Source organism: Mixophyes fleayi, chromosome 4, assembly GCF_038048845.1.
Source record: "Mixophyes fleayi isolate aMixFle1 chromosome 4, aMixFle1.hap1, whole genome shotgun sequence".
NCBI lineage: Eukaryota > Metazoa > Chordata > Amphibia > Anura > Limnodynastidae > Mixophyes > Mixophyes fleayi.
The window spans coordinates 300,612,514-300,636,396 of NC_134405.1; the positions used below are offsets into that span (position 1 = coordinate 300,612,514).

The 23,883-nt window shown below is 39.7% G+C and overlaps 1 protein-coding gene across 1 annotated transcript in view; it reads right to left on the reverse strand.

Moving 5' to 3' along the window:
- Nucleotides 1–23,637, reverse strand: part of LOC142152851 (uncharacterized) — a 33,149-nt gene extending 9,512 nt beyond the window's left edge. Inside the window, exons 1-5 of the mRNA XM_075209880.1 lie at nt 23,497–23,637; nt 22,384–22,620; nt 2,958–3,272; nt 1,745–2,104; nt 529–648 (exon numbers count right to left, since the gene is read on the reverse strand). Of these exons, the coding sequence (XP_075065981.1) occupies nt 529–648; nt 1,745–2,104; nt 2,958–3,272; nt 22,384–22,620; nt 23,497–23,557 (1,093 nt within the window). The 5' untranslated portion in view covers nt 23,558–23,637. The remainder of the gene's footprint in view (nt 1–528; nt 649–1,744; nt 2,105–2,957; nt 3,273–22,383; nt 22,621–23,496) is intronic.
- Between the last annotated feature and the right edge of the window lie 246 nt (nt 23,638–23,883).

Genomic DNA, 23,883 nt, shown 5'->3' on the forward strand with positions numbered 1-23,883 from the left:
CTTAACATTTAAAAAACTGCAATGACTACAATGGCTACTTTGCCCATTTTATATGTGTATGTGAGTATTTTAAAATAAAACTGTCATCGCCACTAATGCACACAATTCCATGAGGTCACGTCCACAATTAGATAATTCCCATTCTCTGAGATACCGCAAAATAGAACTCTGTCATGGAAATTGGGACTATTAGGGGGGGAGGTTATGGCTTTTATTTTCCTGGAAGTTCCTCTCTAATAGGGGTAAATTTATCAAACGTTCTAAAAAGGAAAAGTGAAGGTGTTGCCTGTCCAGCCAATTAGATTTCCGTTATTGTCTATTGAGAGCTAGAATCTGATTGGTTGCTATGGGCAATAACTCCATTTTTACTTTTTAAGGTGGTTTGATAAATCTAACTTGTACAGTTGATGTTGTACCAAACATTTGCATGCACTTATTTCTGAGGCTGTATGCTTTTTTTTTTAAACATTTTCCGCTACATTAGAGGATTCCATTTTTTATTTTAAAATTATGGGAACGTTAACATACCTGATTTATTCAATAATCGGCATGAACACATTATAAGAACAACATATACCATTACAATCACAATGGTGGCTGAGATGACCAATGCAAGGATTTTTTTTGAGGATCCCTTCTTCATGGATTCTGAAAGGAAAAAATTGGATACTTGGGTTAATATTTTCCTTGTTTTAGACTCCTCATTAAAAATTAAGACTACTGATCTGGTATTTGCTGGCACAATTTAAAATTTTTATAATGTAGTGCATATTTATTATTTTTATTTGATGTTGCAGAGGTATTCTATTGAGACATAATGCTTTGAATATCTGAAGCAACTTTTAAGTAACTACTATTATTATGCAATGTTACTAAACCATCATGGCTACTCTTAGGGGGGTATTCAATTGTCTGCAAGGTTTTTTTTTCCCCGCAGCGTAAAAAAAAATAATCTACCGCTGGTTTTTAACTGCAATAGCGACCGTTTTTAGTTAGCGCAGTGCAAAAACTCGTGCAATTCAATTGAAAAAGAGGGAACGCTGCTCCTGCGCGTTAATCATTGTGTTTGCGAGTTTTTAGGTGAGTGAAGGATTGCATTACACATTGATTATATCTACATTACAGTACTTTCGTTAGCATATTTTTTAATTGAACTATTTTTTACCATAGAATCATCTATACCATGTCAAAACACATTACTACATTCATATTTAAATGTCAAAACACATTACTACATTCATATTTGTACCAAAAACTCACATAAATATAATTAATTAGTGATTTTATTTTATTTTTTATGTTTTTTTTTATTTCATTATTTTCTCACAAGAAAATCAAGTTTTACATGTTAGACATTAGTGATAAACATAAGTTTAAGTTTTTTTCACATTATTACATGATTTCAAATATATTTCAGAGGTTTTTTTATTTTTAACACACCCCAAAGAAGTGCGAGATAAAACAGCATACTTGCCTGTTTAACGCGCCGCGTTAAAAAACAATTGAATAGCTTTTAACGCGGCTGCCTCTCGCACACCCTATACTTTCAATAGACCTTCTACTGGACCAGGAGAGGACCATTTTATGAAAAAAAAACATAGCGTTAAAAATTGAATTGAATCAAGGGTAAAGTTAACCCCCTCGAAAATGATAAAAAAACAGTTCTAAAAAAAACCTTGCGGACAATTGAATAGTGTCTGAAGGATCTTTCTGTTGTTCATTGTACAATATATATAGAACATACCTGTGCATTGAACTGAATACATGACTTGTTTTCTTGCAGATATGTGACTAATACCTGTAGGTTGAGGTTCCAGAGCCCTGGTATAATTCAATGTGATTGGTGCTAAAGCCACTAGTAGATTTTCACTGAATACTAAACATGTCCAGTTCATAACTTCATTAATGTTTTTCAAAAATATTGTATGTTCCTTGAATTCCGAAGTCACATTCTGACTTTTTACTGGAAGACCGTTACTAGATCCAGTTCCACTTATTTGTACCCACACCAAAGAAATCCGTTTATTATTTACAAAATGAGATAATGAGCATGTAAGGGACACATTGCTGTGAGGCAGATCTGAAGAGGCTGGGTGAGCATTGACTGAAAAACAAAAATCAAAATCAGACTTTTTAAATTTATAATGTGATTTCATTATTCAAACCCCTAAGTAACCATGAATTAACATCCATTTTACATCACAAACTAAATTGTTGCCAACTGTTCCTCATTTTTCAGGCTCTATCCCAGTATTAAGGATTTGTCCAAATAAACGTCTGTGAAAATGTCTGTAGTTTTCAGAATTGACAGAATAAACAATGTATCTATTTTCTTACTCTGAATATACTGTAAACTTCAGTTTTTTATTATCAAAGTAAACAAATCTGTATGTGACATAAACCACTGCTTATAATCATTGCAAACCAGAGACATTACTAAGTTCTTACCTCCCAATTATTTGACGCTCGGGTTAGCACAATGTTCAACTGCCGCCATGTCGTGGCGGTGAGAAGGGGACATGGCCATGTGATGTTGGGGTATGTTAATTACCCCCTGTGTTGTGTCCAGCACCTCTGAGTGCTGGGCCCCAGGCCCCTTTCAAAACACCCCTTCAATGCCGCACACAGGAGCAGATTACCTCCCAACTTTCTCACTTTCGGACAAAGTTGTTGGTGGGACATCGAGGCAAAACCCTCAAATTGGGACTGTCCTCCCTACATCAGGTCAGTGGGGAGGTATGCTTAAAGGACCCAACATGCACTCTCAAAAATAAGCTCACTGTAGCACTTGTGCTGTGGACTTGCACGCAATATAAATGTGGAAGTGAAAACTGTAAACAATATACTGTGACCTAAAAAAAGCAATGGTAACATACTCAGCTTTTATTTTATTTTAGCTACATGTAATAATCACAGGGTATATTTTAGTAAAAATAAACTTAATAAGACAAACTTACCTTTAACAGTAACAAGATTTATTGTAGTTCCCATGTTGTTTTCTGCTAAACTACACTTGTATTTTCCGTAATCCATAAACCTCACGGGTGAAATTTTAATTGCAAGTGTTGCTGCATTTGAAGTTTTAAGACGACTGGAAAAGTGTTCTGTGCTTGTTGTTTCATTAACAGATTTCACTTCTATAATGTCATTATGTAGAGAGTCAGATGATGTCCATTGCCATTTAACAGATTTGTTTTTTTTCTGCTCTGGGCAAACCAATAGAAGATCATCCCCAACAGCCCGGAACATGACAATTTCATCTTTAGTCTTCACTAGAACACAGAGTAGCAAAGGCTTGATAACTTATGTGTTAATATGCATTAATCTATGCACTTAAGAACTCTCATTATGCTCATGAGATTTAAACACAAATAATAAAAACATTTTGAATATTATGCAAAAATATATTTCAGAACTCCATTTAGATTTTTGCCAAAGCTTTATAATAATGTAATTTATTTAATTTATATAATGAGCACCAGTTGAACAAAATGTGTCAGAGTAATGTTAGTTAAGAGTTATGTCACGTAGACCACACTTCAATTATGGCAATTCTGTCCTTACCAGGTGTACGTCTTCTGAGGCATACATGAACCTCATTGTCCATTTTTATAGTCCTTATCAAATTATGCACCTGTGCTGTTAAGCTTGCAGATGTGTATCCTTGTACTCTGAATTAACATATGCCTTAATTTATGCTCTGTGCTTATTTAAGTGGAGACCAGGCATCACTTAGATGCCCGTTACAAATTCTGTATTCTAATATGAGTGCTATTGACTATCTGGATATGTTGCTGCAATCCCTTGCTTTGTTCCAATGCCATTGCCTTTGCATTATTATTTGTGTATCAACCTCTATTTCTAGCTGTTGATTTTGTACTGGTTTGCCTGTTTCTATATGACTCACCCTATCCGACTACTTACATCCTTGTGTTGATCACTAGCTGTAACCATATTGTGACTATATTTGCATGTATAAGACCTAGGGGCAACTGAGTACCAGTGAACACATCAAGCTCTATAGTAGAAGGGGCTGCTAAAGGGGGAGATCATAACTTGTCTGGGGAGATCATAACTTGTCTGGCTATACTATATGATCTGCTGGTGACACTATTGATCATTACATTATAACATGCCTAATAGAAGTATATTACAATCGATTCTAGCCCAACTCAGAACAAATTCAAGCTTTGTCAGATTGTCCACTAGGGTTTCAGCCCAAGAAAATGTTTATCAAGTTGTACTTCGGTTAGCTTTGGCTCCTCTTCTTGTATCCATAAGGAAGCTTGCAGACAAGTTTTTTGGATACTGTCAAGTCTTTAAAAATTCTAGAGATAATTGCAAATTGGATTTAAAGTTCAGGACATGATCGTTGGAGTTAGAAGAACAATGAGTGTGAATTATTAGAACAGGGAGATACAACAGTTTGGGCCATAATTAACAAAGTCCAGAATTGTTCACAGTTCATGGATGTTTTGTGGCTTTGGGACTTAATATATTATCAGCATATTCATCACCACAGAGGATACTCCAAACTGTCAGACCGGGCAGGCTGCCTTCTTAGGAATATTGGGTAGCGGTTTCTCAGGGGCTACTAATTTGTGGAATTATACCCTTATACCCTTTGTAGTTTATATATATACCCTTATACCCTTTGTAGTTTATATTATACCCTTTGTAGTTTTAGCGTTGTATAACAGATCTTTAAAGGATGGTGTAATTTATTTTATGACAAATGTATTTTATGAAATGTGTGTGACCACAGGAAGTTTACATGTTGAGATATATTTATTCTTGATTCATCCTTGTCCAATGATATTTGATCTTTCCAGACTGTGTTGGCATAACTCTCTGACAGATTAGCCCTTGTATGAAATAATCATATGGGGCCAGATGCAGAGTTAAATTTACACAGATTGTCTAGCATAAATTGTGCAAATTCGCATGTGCATGCCCACAAAGGTTCGTACATATCTGTCACTTGCGGTTCCATATGACAGGTGCAAATATACACAGATGGTGATTAATTGGCATAAACCAGGTGCATATGCTGCCGATGCGGACCCGTGCATATCTTGAGATGTGTACAGTTCTGAATGTGGGCGGAAATTAGCAATTTACCAACTTGCAATCAGGTCTGCTTTTGTCCCATGGAGAATTTTATTGTCTTTGGAATTGTTTAAATCAATATCTGTTGCTTCCACTTTCCTCAGAGTGTACCCTTAAGTTTTTCTAAATATGCTATTGTGTCTTGTAAAACATTTGCTGAGATTTTATCATCACAAAGACCATATGATTGACTTATTGGTTTGTTACTAGCTACCATACTCTCTAGTGGAAAGGTTGATTCTTTATCTGAATCTGAAAACCAAGCCATGCAATATATAGAAAATATGCTTAAAGTTGGGTTACCCACCCTCCGTTTCTCTTTGTCAGTAAAAAAGAAGGAGATTGCTGCCCTGATATTAACTACCAAGGTCTGAATGAAATTAGTTAAAAATAACTATCCCCTACCTCTTGTAGCTGACCAGTCTAATGAAGAACATTGTAATCCTGATTGTGTAATTTTGTTAAAACTTTGAAAAATTTATTGGTTTGCAAAACTTGACAATTTTTCTTCAAATACTGAGAGTTAGTTTCTTGATATAATAACCAGTACAGGGTTACATATAGATCTAGGGATGGTTCAAGCTATTTAGGATTGGGTTCAATCCAAAATTGTAAAAAATATTCAGATGTTTTGGGGTTTTACCAATTATTACAGACAGTTTCTTAAGAATGTATCTTCTTTAGTTGAGTCCATAGATACTTTGACCAAAAAGCTTGCTAATCCAAAGAATTGACCTTCAGATACAGACTTGACCTTTAAAATAAACAGCCATTTGTCTCTGCTTCAGTGTTGGGTCGCCCTGCAACCATTCATTTAGGAGGTAGATACCTCTGAAGCTGGTGCTGGGGCTGTTCCGTCTCAGTATTCTAGAACTAAAATCATTACAAAAGCCTACTTAGTTCTCCAGAAAAATTACTTCTGTTGACAGAATTTATGACAGGCACCCTACAGAGGTGCAAGGAAAAATGAGCGGAGAATTTACAGAAGTAACGATTAAAATGCGCAGCTGCTATGTTTTAAAGAACATCATGGCTATTTGAATCCCCCCGCGATGTGATTAGTTTAAAAGACAAGACAGAGCATGTAAGATAAAAGAGAAAGATGCAAAGAGGCAGGGAAGAAAACAAAGGCAGCCATAATATATTACTTAACTTTAATTAATCAAAAAATAATATTGACTATTAAAGGGATACTAGAGGGCATGTGAGAAAGAGAGAGGAGCTAAGATGCAGAATATAACTTAAAAAAATATTGATTAATAGATGTTGTGGCCAGGTCCACGAGTGTCTGGCCACTGCACACATGCGGCGGACATCTTTTAATGTGCTCTGATAATACCCAGCACAGGAGGGGTTACTTCACTGGTGGTAGGCGCCAAGTGTGTAAAATAGTCATTTAAATGTATTTAATAAATTAAACATCTATTTGAACTGTGCGCTGCAGCACTGGCACAGTAATACCCAGCCCCGCAGCAGTAAAAGGGTTAATCACAGTGCTAGGCGCTGGGGAGTGTGAATTTTTTTTTTAAATTAATAAACTAATATGCTTAATGTAATGAAGCTGCGGCGCCGGTAGTAAACAGGCTGAAATGGGGTATCTGTAACTATGTGTGTGTAAAATGATGTGTGAATTAAATGTTTGCTCAATTAAATAGAATTTACTTACCCAGCCCCTGGTCCAGCAGGGGCTGCGGGAGCAGCCTTGGAGTCTTTACCAACCCCCCCTCCTCACTAGCAGTCAGCTTCAGAGCCATCTTAACGTATGGGAACACTGGCCAATTGCCCTGGGGCCACACGGGCATAGGGGACCCATAGGCTTGACAACTTTTCAGTATATTATTCCAGGAGATTTATTAAGAACCTCCATACCCTCTTAGTATCAGTTGTTATCTGTACACGTGATTTTACTTTTGCAAATACATATCTTGACCTGTATGAAAACAACATCCAAGTGCTAATTGTACATAAGCAAGACAAAATCAACACACATCATTTTTTTTGAGCCATAAAGCTATAATACAGTTCTAATATTTTTAACAGTCCATGTCAATTGCCTTCCCTGCTACCTACTGAACGTAAATAATTAAAGAAATGGAACAGAAAGCAATGAAGTTTGAAGGTTATCATGCATTTTTGACTGTTTAAACACTGATTTTGTTGGAGGTACCAATAAATATAAGCTTAATTTTATCAATAATTTACATTTTTATTCCTGATAGTGGTTGTGTAGGTAGGGCCCCAATGCACTGCTTTACCCTGGGGCCTATAAGGCTGCTAAGACAGCCCTGGCCAGCTTGCAGTAGCTTCCGTTGGAGTTTACAGAACAGCCTCCTAGATTCAGATGAATCCAGGAGATGCAGTGCCTCCTGGGAATCCCAGCAGGATGAGCCACATGCTGGAGTTCAGAGAGCTCCAGGAGCTGCAAGCCAGGGGCTGCTGTCCCGGGATCTGATTCCTCTCCCTCTGGTACTATTTTCAGCCACAGGGGAGGACCAGACCATGGTGCATAGTCCCTGGGAGTATTTCACCAGGGGAGGAGAGGAGGCTGAGCCCCCTCTTCATGGCAGCTTCTGGACAGTGAGGAAGTACACCCACTTTCTCCCTAGCAGCAATATAAAGCTGATAACCACTCCATGCTGAAGTGCACGTGAAGTGCAAGCTTCGTGAATCAGCCTGGATTGGTGAAAGGAACAGGAGGCAGGATTACCTCATGCCAGATTAGGTCTCTAAAACTGTGTAAAAAGAACCCTGTTTGACCATTTATTGTAATCTGTAATTCTGGATAATAACTAATACCTCAAGCTAGTGGGAAACAGTCCTTATTAGGACCTCTTGAGCTACTAAACATCACTGCGTGAGGATCCTGGTTTGATTCCTACTTACCAGCTGGAATTCCTGTGACCTAAAGATGAGGCCAATCTAATCCGTTATCTGGCTCTTCTGTGGATGGGACCCAGCGTCCAATAACAACATTCTCCCAATACTGCTGCTCTGACCAGTATGATAGGCCAGTGGGTACCATCCACAGCAACCCTGATCTAAAGGAAGAGGTTAGTGGTACCAGCCCAAGTGCCCAGCAAGGGGCTACACTAGCAGCGAAAGATATACAAATAGAAGTGGTTCTACATACAAGTGATGGAACCTAGTAGTGGTAGCAGAGCCCCTCCTACTGCATTTAGAGGGGCTCAATTGCAATAAAGAAAGAGGACTTTGGCAAGGCAAGTCCAGCTAGTCCCCAGCAACAGAACAGGATGGCATAGGAGGTCCATCCTGTCACAGATGTGAACTGGTAATAGATTTAATTATAAATGAGTTGTTGATAATACATAGGAAAGAAGAACACAAATCAGGGATGAAAAACACAGCAAATTTATGTAATATTACTTTCTGAAAAAAACACCGTTTGACAGTGGCAGAGCGAGGTGGTTAAAGCAAACCAAAGATGTCAGAGAGTCACCTGATAAGAAAAATAACCCTCAGACCACTTTATTTTATCTTAACTAAAGTACCTATCATTTAGAGAGTGAACAAACAACGAGAATATAAAATAATGTGGTCTAAGAAGGGCTAGTAACCCATGTAACGTATTACATTATTGTTGTATTTATATGTACTTGTAGGAATAGATTTTAGAAGAGCTACATGTGGCAAAAGACACAATACCGTTATTATTAAGGTCATGCATTCCTGTGATCTTCCTGTCCCTGCACTACTGTGTTCCTGTGACCAACTCATTGAAGCGCACACTTTATTCCTTGATCCATCAGAACTACATTTCTGCACTTGTTAATATCAGGATCTCACAAAGCTTTTTATTTACCATAGGTGAGTTTGTCATGTTGTGTACAAAAAAATGCAGATGACCTAAATTTGGTTGTACTGACATTACAAATGCTGAAATACCTAGATCCTCCATATAATGTGTTTTCTTTATGTGGATTTGGATTTTAAAGAAGTGATTCCTGATTTGAAAAACAAATAAACAATTTGTACCTCCTCACCTACCATCACTTTTGACTTGAATTAGGCCGTAAAGTCAGATATTTTACAACCTCAAATACTTCACAAGTAATTATAGTGGCATACAACATAAAACATTTTAAGAAGGTATAGTAACTAATTTAATGCCATGCTTCATTTCAATTAAATGACTAAGTTCTGATACACTGACTTACTCTTCTTACTAATGTGTTTTCTAGCTATTTTACCCAGCATAATCTTTTACCCCCTCTTCTGGATTTTCTACTTTGTCTTGTGCTCTACTTCTCGTTCTCCGTTAAGTTTATCATTCTGGCTTTCACTTGACAATTAGCCACCACTCCTCAGGTCACATATCTATAAACACACTTTAAGATAACATACATACACTGCTTTTTTGTTCTGTAAACCTACAAGTTATAGCCCAAAAGTAAATACAGAAGAAAGCACCTGATAGTTATATTATCCTAAACACTTTCCCCCTCCCCAAGAATGTTTAAACAATAGAAATTAATTAATAAACAATCATAAAAACATCATAAACTCAATTCATAGAAATTAGGATTGCTTAAAGTAATTGGACTAGTTTAATGAATACTTCAGTTCAATATCTTACAGACAAATTAAGGCTCCATTCAGAAATGTTCTCAATATTATAAATCTTCACAAAGGGTCATGAGAGTGTTAAAAAAAAGAAATATAGTTGGCCTACATTAATTAGTTTGAATCCTTATATATACAGTAGCCATGTGTGCTACAATATAATACCCATGTATGACTTGACCAATCTTGGCCTCAAAGGAACGGCAGTCATATAGCAAAGTCTCTTGAATATAACCTCATAAGAGCAATAATCATTGGCATTTAAGAAGAGCAATTCAATAGGCAATCAGTGTGAGCTTAACAGTTACCACCAGCTGCTCCAAATGGAGATAGATAAATGATGATACACTGTTTGCAGTCCACAATTGAGATCAAGTGACAATGGGACACATGAAAGTGGCTGTGAAACCTGCATTATTGCCGTTAAATACATCATTGCTTATTCACAAGAGTTTTAAGTTTATTGAGCAAGTCCACACTTTTACTCTTTGTTATAAAGATAGCGAACAGGTGTGGGTGCTGATTGGGGAATGAGGTAACTCCTGCTAGGTAGGTGGTGTGTAATGGTGAGACAGCAGCATCTCTGGTGGTAGAGGGGTACTGCAGGCCAGGTACACACAAGGCAAAGTTCAATCAGATTTCTTAGCAGACAGGAGCTGCAGGGGGAAAGCAGTATCTCAATGGAAGATGCAGCTGTGCTGCCACAAGCAGATCGTGACAGGATTTAGATATATCTTCTTCCCTATATTGACTCAAGGTTAAAGACATCCTGTAATTCTAAATTTGTGACAATCTCACATACAAGACATAAAAATGAAAGAATAAGAAGAAAATAAACCTTGTTCATAATCCAAGCATTGGCCACAATTCACCTAAACTACACCTAGCTAAGCCCAACCACACTGCCATTCAGCATAGCCACACCCACTTTCCAGTAGATCCTGTGTCTTTAAGGAGGTATGAAGAGTTAAGACATTTGGGAAGTATAAAACTCAGCCAATCCTTCTCCAGGTCGCAATAGTTACCACATTAAGTAAATACAACTGTGCTACACTGGTTCGCCACAAACACCAAGATGTAGATATAAAAATCTTAGCATAAACATCAGAATGTCAGTAATAATACACTCTGTTTACCACCTTGAATACAGAACTGGCTGTGTACTATTACCAAATTATTCAGTTGCAACAGAACATATTACCAACAGACAGGTGACAAAGAAGGGATATTGATCTGTATCTACAGGTTTGTTACTTTGTTTTTTTTAACTTTATTGAATTGTGTAAACATGAGGTGAGATCATGACCAGAATTAGATAAATTACAAGCGGAAAAAATAGAAGTTTACAGCACTGTGAATTAAAGCAAAAATGTGTCCAATATTCTGGTGCTCCATCACCACTACCTGATTGAACACCTCTCCAGCTAACTGATACTGAGGGCCGTGACCTGCACGCCTCTTGCATCTGAGTCCACACTTCCTTGCAGGGGTCTCTGGTGAAGACCAGAGGCGTGTTAAACTCTGCCCCACAGTGCTCAGTAGCGCCAACTGCTGGTAGGTGTCACCATCTTCATCCTCGTAGATGTGACAACTAAGCAGCAGCTGATAGACCTAAAGATTGAGGGAGAGGCACAATAGTGGTCAGAGACAGACCAGGTGACATGTAAGAAAATAAGTCAACTGTCATGGTCACAGGATGACAGGGATAGTCAAAGCCAGGCTGGGTCGTTAACCTAATCAGAGTGATCAGAGTCACAATCAGATAGCAGGCACAAGGTACGTCATTAACAGGTAGTGACTATACACATAGCCAGCTGTACACAGAGCCCCAGAGTACCTGTTGCTCACGCCCCATAGTCCATAGTCCTTTGCAGTGCCGTAACTAGCCATTTTAGTGCCCTGGGCGAGACAGGGAACCGGCGCCCCCCATCTAAGTGGGAGTGTCAATTGTCGGGTGGGTGTGGTCAACCTACTGTGGGGGCGTGGCTAGCACTTTACAAGTTCTAGACCGCACTGAAACCACCTCCCTCTCCATTATTCTTGGTCTGGCTTTGTAAGGATCTTTATGTAATAAGCCTCCATAGAATCAAAGTACTTTAAATGCAGCTATCACATGCTAGCTGTATAAAAAAATTAATTGGTTATTGAAATAAAACTCACTGAAACAAATTAAAACATAAATGTAATGGTACCATCTGTATCACACTGCCCCTTCATCCCACTGTGCTCTCCATAACAGTTTCTCCTTTATCACACCGTGCCATGGAGCCATCTCTATCATTGTGCCCCCTTGTCACCATCACACTAAATATAATATATATAACACAAAACAAATGGGAGGGGACGCCAAATAGTATAATACTGTATATAAAAATACAGAAAGGTGTACCAAAAGTCAGAATCTTAACCACTAAATAGGTATAGACACTCAGGTAATAATAGTGGATCAACAGGAAGAAGGAAATGAGGAACCACTCTAGAACACCAGCGCCGTGCCAATATAATATGCGTACCAGATAAAAGATCTTTAAAGCTTATCTGTAGGTATAACCGGTATCTTCACCAATCAAGTTGAGCCTTATTACCCCATGGGAATAGCAGATGCTTCATACAATGTTGAAAGGTTCCAGAACTGGCACTTCATATATACTCAGTAGTATTCAGGATAATGGAGAGGAAGAAACTCACATAGTGTAATGCTGTATAGCAATACATTTATTACATAAATAATGTGGATGTGCACTTACATAAAAAATATATATATATATATATACACACACATGTACACACACACATACAATATAAAGAGCCTCCTAGTGTCCGCCGTACCTTACAGAGAGCATTCCTGTGACCGCCATACCTTACAGAGAGCATTCCTGTGACCGCCATACTATACAGAGAGCATTCCTGTGACCGCCATACTATACAGAGAGCATTCCTGTGACCGCCATACTATACAGAGAGGATTCCTATGATCACCATACTATACAGAGAGCATTCCTATGACCACCATACTATACAGAGAGCATTCCTGTGACCACCATACTATACAGAGAGCATTCCTGTGACCGCCATACAATACAGAGAGCATTTCTGTGACCACCATACAATACAGAGAGCATTCCTGTGACCACCATACTATACAGAGAGGATTCCTATGATCACCATACTATACAGAGAGCATTCCTGTGACCACCATACTATACAGAGAGCATTCTTGTGACTGCAATACAGATAAATACCTCACCTGAAATTAATAGACCCCACCATTAAATTAAAAAGCCCCATCAATAAATTAAATTGACCCACCAGCACCCCACAAATAAACTAGTACCCATTAAATAATTAGCCCCGCCTAAACGTCACCATTAAATTAATAGCCTACCTCCCACCCATGTACTAAGACACCCAACCTCCCTACCCTCATATCACACATTATATTAATACATACCCCCCTTCCCTCACACATTAGGGCAGCATACCCCCCCATCCCTCATAAAGCATAGCAGCATCCCCCCCCTCCATAATAGCAAGATGCAGCACACATTCCTCCCCTCCCTAATAGCAGCACACATTCCCCCCCTCCCTAATAGCAGCACACATTCCCCCCTCCCTAATAGCAGCATACATCCCCTCCCCCCCTCCATAATTGCAGCTTACATTCCCCCCCTGCCTCCCTCCATAATTTCAGCTTACATTCCCCCCCCCTTGCCTCCATCCATAATTGCAGCTTACATTCCCCCCTCTCCTTGCCACCATCCATAATTGCAGCTTACATTCCCCCCCTCTTGCCTCCATCCATAATTGCAGCTTACATCCCCCCCCCTTGCCTCCATCCATAATTGCAGCTTACATTCCCCCCTCCCCTTGCCACCATCCATAATTGCAGCTTACATTCCCCCCCTCTTGCCTCCATCCATAATTGCAGCTTACATTCCCCCCCCCCTTGCCTCCATCCATAATTGCAGCTTACATTCCCCCCTCCCCTTGCCACCATCCATAATTGCAGCTTACATTCCCCCCCTCTTGCCTCCATCCATAATTGCAGCTTACATCCCCCCCCCCTTGCCTCCATCCATAATTGCAGCTTACATTCCCCCCCTCCCCTTGCCACCATCCATAATTGCAGCTTACATTCCCCCCCTCTTGCCTCCATCCATAATTGCAGCTTACATCCCCCCCTCCCCTCCATAATTGCAGCTTACATCTCCTCCATAATTGCAGCTTACATCCCCTCCATAATTGCAGCTTACATCCCCTCCATAATTGCAGCTTACATCCCCCCCCCTTGCCTCCATCCATAATTGCAGCTTACATTCCCCCCTCCCCTTGCCACCATCCATAATTGCAGCTTACATTCCCCCCCTCTTGCCTCCATCCATAATTGCAGCTTACATTCCCCCCCCCCCTTGCCTCCATCCATAATTGCAGCTTACATTCCCCCCTCCCCTTGCCACCATCCATAATTGCAGCTTACATTCCCCCCCTCTTGCCTCCATCCATAATTGCAGCTTACATCCCCCCCCCTTGCCTCCATCCATAATTGCAGCTTACATTCCCCCCTCCCCTTGCCACCATCCATAATTGCAGCTTACATTCCCCCCCTCTTGCCTCCATCCATAATTGCAGCTTACATCCCCCCCTCCCCTCCATAATTGCAGCTTACATCCTCTCCATAATTGCAGCTTACATCCCCCCCCTTGCCTCCATCCATAATTGCAGCTTACATTCCCCCCTCTCCTTGCCACCATCCATAATTGCAGCTTACATTCCCCCCCTCTTGCCTCCATCCATAATTGTAGCTTACATTCCCCCCCCCCCCTTGCCTCCATCCATAATTGCAGCTTACATTCCCCCCTCCCCTTGCCACCATCCATAATTGCAGCTTACATTCCCCCCCTCTTGCCTCCATCCATAATTGCAGCTTACATCCCCCCCCCCTTGCCTCCATCCATAATTGCAGCTTACATTCCCCCCTCCCCTTGCCACCATCCATAATTGCAGCTTACATTCCCCCCCTCTTGCCTCCATCCATAATTGCAGCTTACATCCCCCCCTCCCCTCCATAATTGCAGCTTACATCTCCTCCATAATTGCAGCTTACATCCCCTCCATAATTGCAGCTTACATCCCCTCCATAATTGCAGCTTACATCCCCCTTCCCCTGCTTTGAAACTTACCTCCTGTCCAGCCGTCGCTGCCTGGCTCCTCTCTGCTTCTCTGCTCCTCTGCTGCCTAGCAACGTCATGACATCAGACGCTGAGGCAGAGGGCAGAGTTCAGAAGGGGGTGGAGCCGGGTGCCGGCCGCCATCTTGGATGCGCCGGGCGGCCGGCAGTCTGAATCTGAGGTCTGTTTAATTTTTTTTTTTTCTTTTCACTCCTCACACAGAAGTCGGTGCGGGCGGCCACTGCGCCCCCTAGGGACTGCGCCCGGGGCGGCGGCACCGCCCGCACCGGCCTCGTTACGGCTCTGGTCCTTTGTAAACCAGTGCCTGCTGATGCATTTTAAAACATGTCCTTAACTGATGCAGGGTTCACTTTTTATGAATAACATTACAAAACACTACTCAAGTCTAATTTACCATTATAACTCTCAAAGCAGGCATTTGGATGATAAAGACCACATATAATATATTAACATCAGTAATATTTTAACAATCACATGACTTATAGCAAAAGCACAAAGTCCACTGAAAATAGGTGCTTTTTCAAATTGAATTGCAGTATCAGGAAACCAAATAACCGCTAACCTCATATCACTGATTTAGTAGTCGCCAAAGACTTCCTGCCACAGATCATTCTCTGTGTAATACAACTTCCCGGGGACCCCAACACTTAGAGAAATACCTTCATAAGGACACCAGTTTTTAAGTAATTCCCAAGTACACAATAACACTTAATAATATGCTGCAGTATATCAAAATGCCTTACCAACAAATCCCCATTACAACTAATACATTTGCTGCTACCATATATAATGTGGGATATACCGAGCGCGGGCTTATTTTTCTCTGGTTTTGTTTCAAAATATTGCCTTTTTGTCATAGCAGCTGTCCATTAAGCCTATATAAGGCACATTTGGGTGTGGCTCACAAGCCAGCCTTTGCTAGATGTAAACCCCTATACCTGGGAGGTGAGTGCATCTGATTTTAACTGCATTTTAATAGTGTTTAAAGCATATAGGTCAGTGTAGGACCTGCATATAATGAGGTACCCTTGACGTTGGGATGCAGGCTTAAGTCTTTTGATCAAATGAACTAATACCTCATGTTTTCATTTTGCTAGACACACACAGATATGCAGTTTAAAGGATAAGCGCTGACAACTTTCTTTTTGTTTTGTAATACATTTGCTTATCACTTTTTCATATATATCTGGGTTTGGTCCAAAGCAAATCCTATCTTACATTCTAACAGAAGAAACATAGAGCAATCTCTGACCACATTTTCTGCATATATGGGTTACAAAAGAAAATAATCTCCTTAAACCCTCTATTAGTACCTTAGTTGGCCAAGAACCGAGAGAATTTCCAAGACGGGGTGCCCAATAAAACCTAAGTAGCTAAATGTATGTTCTGTTGAAAACAAGCATTATAAACTCCCTGCTCTATCCCATCCACACTATAGCCAAATAGGAAACTTCATTACAGATGTAGAACAGTTGGAAATAAAATGCAAAAAAAATCCTACTGGATGATCAGTTATGTTCCCTAAGGAGTTGAGACCGGTGGTAGTCAGTTTCACAGTACTGACTACACCGACAGAGGAGAGAACGACATGAGCAGGCCAATTGAGTACTACACCGACCTGTAAAAAAAACTCCCACCGGATGGCTTTGGATGGCATTTTAGCTGCTAATTATTTTTAAACATTGACAGTTATGTCCAACTCATTAATAACTTAATAACTTTAAGATTCAGTTGAGGCCTGGGCTATGGCCCAAATGCATGACAAGAACCTTTTTAACACCTTAAGTATCTTGATTTGACTAGAATGCATGAGTATCATGCACGGGTTAACTTGTGTGTATATATACATATATATATATATATATATATATATATATATATATATATATATATATATATATATATATATATATTAGGGGTGTGCACCGGCCACTTTTAGTGTTTTGGGTTCTGATTAGCTTGAGGTTTTGCGTTCTGATTTGTTTTGCCAAAACACCTGACGAAAGGTTTTGGTTCTGATTTAGGGTTTTGGGTTCTGATTTATTTTTAAAAAAGCATAAAAAGTGCTAAAATCCAGTTTTTTTTTTTTTTTTCACTCCTACTCTATTATTAACCTCAATAACATTCAATAACAATTATTTCCACTAATTTCCAGTCTATTCTGAACACCTCACAATATTGTTTTTAGTCCAAAACGTTGCACCGAGGTAGCTGGATGTCTAAGATAAGCGATACAAGTGGGCAGCACAAACACGTGGCCCATCGTAGGTGGCTGTGTAGGCTTGAATGGCCTTTTTCTGCTCCTCCATCCTCTGCAGCATATAGAGGGAGGAATTCAAGCTCGTCACTACCTCTTGTTTTCGTTGATGACATGGCATTTTCATTATTTTTTTATTTGACAGGCACAGTGAACATAATTTAATTACTTTAATATCTGATACTAAGCTTTCTGGACTGCGTAGTGTACCCAATTTGGTACCGGGGCCACAATACCTCCTCCAACTTGTCTGAATTCCACTGCACAGATGGCTGCTCCTACATCCTCTGCAGCATATAGAGGGTGGAGTTCTAGCGCGTCACTACCTCTTGTTTTCGTTGATGACGGCATTTTCATTCTTTTTTTATTTGGCAGGAACAGTGAACGTAGTTTAATATCTGATACAAAGCTTTCTGGACTGCGTAGTGGAGTGGCCCCGGTACCCAATTTGGTACCGGGCCACAATACCTCCTTCAAATTGTCTAAATTCCACTGCACAGATGGTGGACACCGGATGCACGCAGGGCCGGATTAAGGGAATGGAGGCCCCTAGGCTAAGGGCGCCTCCATTCCCCCGTGAGGCCCCCAATGTGAGCCACCCACTGCCCCCCCGTACCCCGTAAGGGCCCCCCTCCCCCAAGCGCTTACCTGTCACTGTAGTCCTCCGTCCCCGGCGCGCTGTAAGCTCCTTACTGAGGAGATCTCGCGAGAGTTCACTCGCGAGATCTCCTCAGTAAGCAGATTACTGAGCGCCGGGGACGGAGGACTACAGTGACAGTGCTCAGCAGCATTGATCGGGCTGGGGGCGCCCCCGGACCGATCAACAATGCTGCTGAGGACTTTGAAGGGCCCCCTGGATGCCCATAGCCCAGTTAGACCTCGGGTTAATCCGGCCCTGACGCCACCCTCCCCGTCAAGCCGCTTCTGCTAATAGGATGGTCCTAACATTAAACAATGAGAGTCCATATATTCGGTCTTATATTCATATGTTTTTACATTGAGATCTAACTTACCAAGATGTACCCCCGGAATCTCCAAATGGCAATAGTGGACCAGCACTCCTGTCGACTACTGATACCAAACATTTGTACAAATAATATTAGGGCGCTAGATAGCTTCTGATGAAACGACATCTGTCGAGAAACGCGTCAAGCTTTTACATTTATAACTTTGAAAGTTTTTCTTGAAAATCTAGAGACCCCGGGGATCTCACTAGCGGATATCTGGTTTGTTTGTATCTCATGCAGACTGACGGACGAAACAACGGCTTTTCCATTCAAAGTTTTTTGCATCTATTTCCAACAATCGTCTGAGGACGCTCTGGAAGATGAAACTTTGAGGTTATATTACGCTAAGCTTCAGTGAGCCGCAATAACCGTCTGAGGACACTCTAGAGGGTGAGAGATCAAAACCACGCTACGAAAAGTGAGTTTCTTTTTTTCAAAAGAACATTTCCAAACTGCAGTTTACTACATTGACTATACTAAGCGCTCTCCTTATACTGAAGATGGTGATCTAATTTTATCATATTTCACCAGAAGAGATCCAGCTTGTATTAAGATCAAGGGTGCACTGCCCCCTTTATTCTTTTCAAACCATTGATATTGTGTTTCTCTCCCTGGTGGTCTCTCATGCGGAGATGATGCCGGTTTGATAAATTATACCATTGCATAAACGGCATTGTGAGAACTCATATATGGTGTTTGCTATACCATCTGGACATGTATTTCAGCAAGAGTCTAACATAATACTCTACACTATATGAGTCCCTAACAAATTGTGTCATCCCCACTTTCATTCAATCCATCTATGGAGTTTATTGACTTTTATTAATATTGGTTGTCATTTCAAATAACTGTCCGAGTGCTCATAGCTGATAGTGCTGTGATTTTTTACCTGCTCCACCCAAGGTATAGGAGCCTTTTGTTAAAATCCCTATTTAGGGAATATATGTTCCTGGTGTATATGTATATAACAATAAATGTCAATAATTTTTTAATCAAGTAATTACTAGCGCCTCTATATCTGTTTTATGTCTGATACCAAACATGCCTGTCTTGGTATCAGTAACTGACAGGGAGTGCTGGAGTTACTTTTTCTTTTCAGTCTGCTGGGGGATTTTTTCCTATGTTTGTTCCTTTCAGCACTTGCTGTGAACCGATAAATTGATTTTGCAACTTCCATTTCTATATTAAGTATATTTATTTATATTTATAGAAAAGCTGTAGTGTACCTTTTAGAAATGTGGCCCAGTGCCTACAGATGAATCTTTTTAGACTTGGGAATTAGTACTCCAGAGTTTGAGCCATTAGGGGTCGATTCAAGGATTTTTCTCTACCCATTATTTACCAATTAATTAGCCTGGATTATTTATTTAATTAGCAGGTATTATGACAATAACACTTATATATGTATATAAGCATATAAATATAATAGTACCTCATTGTCTCAGGAAATCACTTTAGTCAACAAATATCAGTACACACTACTGTACCCCACTTTATCCGATGGTATCATGTGTGTGTCTGTTGTTACATGAAGTAATGCTTCTCTCTCCCCTCATCTTTACTCAGATTATATACTTAAACAGTTATAGCTCACATTCAAGGAACATTTCCTGTGACAATCACCTATTATTACCCAATGAAAAATCCTTATAATTGGAACAGGTTGTGCTATGATCTGTCACCGTTACATAAATTTAATCTTCAATATATAAGAAATATATTCAACCATATCCAGTCTTAAGAATTAAATAATAGCTCTTCTAACCATACTCTCCATATTTTCAGAAATACTCATAATACTGAGGACATTTACTGTCAGGGCAAAAACATAACCATTTTAGTTTCCCAACAGGACTATGGTAAACCTTGTAACATTTAAATATTGGTAAACTGATACTTAAATAAACCTGAGAATGATAACATTCAAACCTTGTAGCACAATTGTATCTGTACTGGAATACTTTATAGCTAACAATGTTACCATCAATAACACTTGTATTAGATTTTACTCATATTCTCTTCTTACATTAGCATATATATAACAAGTTAACCCGTGCATGATACTCATGCATTCTAGTCAAATCAAGCTACTTAAGGTGTTAAAAAGGTTCTTGTCATGCATTTGGGCCTAGCCCAGGCCTTCTCAGGGAAAGAGCGTTACTTCCCGACGCAAGCGCCCTTTTTTAACGTGGTTTTGTCCACATGTCACCACCTCATCATTTTTCTCCATCACCTCATCCTTCATCTTCATCACCACATCCTTCATCAAGCTACTTAAGGTGTTAAAAACTCCCCACTGTCACCCCCGGCAACCACCAACCACTCCCAACTGTCACTTCTCCTTCAAGAAATATATAGGTCAGTGTATAACTCTGCCCAGCAGGTGGCGCTGCAGCTTGGTTTTTATTTTCCACACACGCCACTAGGCATTTATATAGTAGATAACAGTTATTTAGTAAATGTTATAAATAGCTAATAATGATCAAGCAAAAAAGGTGAAACAGCGCTGAAGATGGCTCAAAATAATATTAAAAATAATAATAATTGCATGGCAGAAGTGGGATTTGAAACCACGCTTCTGTAGAGACTGAAGCCTTAATCAAGCGTCTCAATTTAAATTCTCCTTCTAGATGAATACTAGATGAATACTAGTCTATTTCTTCTTATAGGTGTGATGATGAGGTAAGTTATCAGACCGGCATCAGTTACGTTATCACATTATTTTTTCTGACTCATTTAATGATAATATCAGGTGTGGTCACAGTCACAGATGTAATTTCGCTAATCTATCTCCTCTACGATTTTCAGCACTTTATACACTTTTTTATGTGGATGTGGTGGTAGTGTTTGAGTTCCTTCTGCAGTTATGTTGTTACAAGCAGGATTGTGGGCTACAGATATGCCAGTGGACAGATACTACACTCTTTGCTCCGCATATACTCTCCTCCGGATATTGTCCATATCAATCAGCTTCCCCATCTTTTTACCAGCTCTCCTCTCTACCTCCAATCATACATCAGTCACTCCTATCTTATTTCGCTTTCCTTTTCTTCTGAACTCTGGGCACTGGCCATTAACTTTCCTTGTCAGAAGGATTAACCATTACTTCATCAACTCCCACTCTCAACTGTCTTGTTCTCAAGTTTTACTGTCAGACCACATATTCCCAGTTATTTCAGTGACGTTACTATTAAGGGCAGTTATCATAGTTACCGTATTACATGTATAAGGCGCTCCCATGTATAAAATGCACGTTAATTTTGGCCCCGAAATTTGAAAAAAAAAATATTATGGTAGGTGTCAAATAAGGCAGGGAGAGTGTAATGGCCGGCTGCTCTGATTGTGTCCTATCCAGGGACTGGGAGCAGCTATCTGCTCTCTACTGCTAACCAGACCTGGATTAATGCCACTAGGCTGCTTCTCTTACCGAGCTTCTAAAACAAACATGTCAAGACTAGTTGGTCTGGTCAGAAGCAGCGGAGGCTGCCTAGCAGGATCTTTAAGTGGCTCTGTGTTCAGCACCAATACTTCAAGCACCAGATTTCAGCTGGAGATTGTATCTCCAAACGGATGCCTATGGAGTAGGTTTGGGTACTGGTTTCTCACAGAGGTTTGATGGGATAGAGAATCCCATCCTTTATTTAAGCTGCAAACTTCTGCCTATGGAGAAGAAATACTCCACGGTGGAACAAATTTGCGATCAAATGGACCACCGAGCCTGTCTCCTGGTTAGTGGACAAGGTCATGACTGACAGCTCAGGTTTAAAATCAGAATCAAATCCATGATCAGGGGCAGGCTGCACAGTGTAAAATGGAATAAGGCAGAGAGGCATGGTCACAAGCAAATGTAGTCAAACATGCCACGTAGGTACGCAGTAATTCAGTTAGAAAAGTACAGACAACTAAGGTACAGTATATACAATGTTGCTCAGTCATTGGTCAAATGGCAGTATTGTTTAAATAGTGGTCCAATGACATCATTGGCATACACCTGATCACGCACACCAATAATCCACTGTGTGACTAACTGGCAGCAACAGCATCCTGCATATATTACGACACAGATTAAATCATATTCCCAAGTATAGAAAGGCTAAATACAATGGAAGTTTCATTTGATATTTAGTGAAAAATTCTAACTACAGCAAATAATCACATATTAAATTGAAAATCATTCTCGAAATCAAAGAAAATAAACAATCAATATCTTGTTAATTTTCATATTGAATGTTGTACTTACATTCACTTAATTCCACTGTTATCACAGATGACTGCATATAATTTACCATACATCGATAGGATCCATGGTTGTTTTTTAAAATATTTGATATAACAATATACAAGGAATCTTCATAATGAAATTCTTTAACATTATCTCTTAAAGGAAAGGAGGCTGAACAGTTGGGTCCAGCAGCTTTTGGGCATTGGCATGTCAAAGTGATATCACTCCCAATGGGTACCTTTTGCATCAGTTGTCCTGGAATAAAAATCCTCATGATAAGTTGTTTATTGCTTTCCCAAATGAACAATTTCTCATATACTACAGATAATATAAAAATATAAATTCATATAACATTTTATAATAATCATTATTACCGTATTTCCCCATGTATAAGACGCACCTTTTCCCCAAAAATTTGGGGTCTAAAAACTGGGAGCGTCTTATACAGTGGTAGCGGGAGATCCAGGGGGGCGGGGTCAGCGTAACAGTGGCAGCGAGGGGGTGATTGCAGGAGCTTACTGCAATCTCCCTGCCGAAGGGACCTGCACATAGTGTGCAGCCGCCGGCAGCAAGCCCGCACACTTTTTGACAGCTAATATATTTTTTTTCAAATTTGGGAGCCAAAATGAAGGTGCGTCTTATACATGGGAGCGCCTTATACATTGGGAAATACGGTACTTTACATATTCATCTTTATAACCTATCTGACATTGCAGAATGTCACACTAAAACATATTGCAGCTAGATGAGGCATGGCTTTTTCACGTTAGTTAAGTAAAATATAAAATTACTGCAAAAAAAAAAGAACATATTTTCTTATCACTTACATATTTTTATATCATTGCCATCTGTAACAATGTACTGTACAGTACAGTGCATAGAATGTTATTAATATAAAGCGAAAACACAAATTCCAAGAATTTAAAAGCAAATTTAACCTACATTTATACATTGTAAAATATCTAAGCCTACTTTTTATACCTGTAACTAAGTAAACTTTGTTGATAAATAATTAAAAATGATGGTATACAAAAGTTAATATTCTTAATTATAAGTCAAATAATATATTTTTGGGATAAAAAGAAATCAGAATACATTTAATTATGTCAGTTTGTTCCATAGTATACTCACCAGAAGCAATGTGTATGGAGAAAAACATAATGAATCCTGTGAATACATTGTTTGAGCACATTTGTATAGTTTCTTGTGGCGGGTGGTCTTCAAAATGACTCTGGTTGACAGGACAAGTACAGCTCAGACACCACCCGGCAATTAGATATTCAGTCTGAGTAAATGTGTTGAGACATAAGAGAAAAGAAAAAAAAAAATCACTTCCTCACTTCTTCATACTTCTAAAGTAGCAAAACCAAAGTGTGAGTGCACACATTCTATGTACAGTTACACTGGTCCCGGAGGAAACCCACGCAAACATGGGGAGAACATACAAACTCCTCACAGATAAGGCCATGGTCGGGAAATAAACTCATGACCCCAGAGCTGTGAGGCCACCTTGCTGCC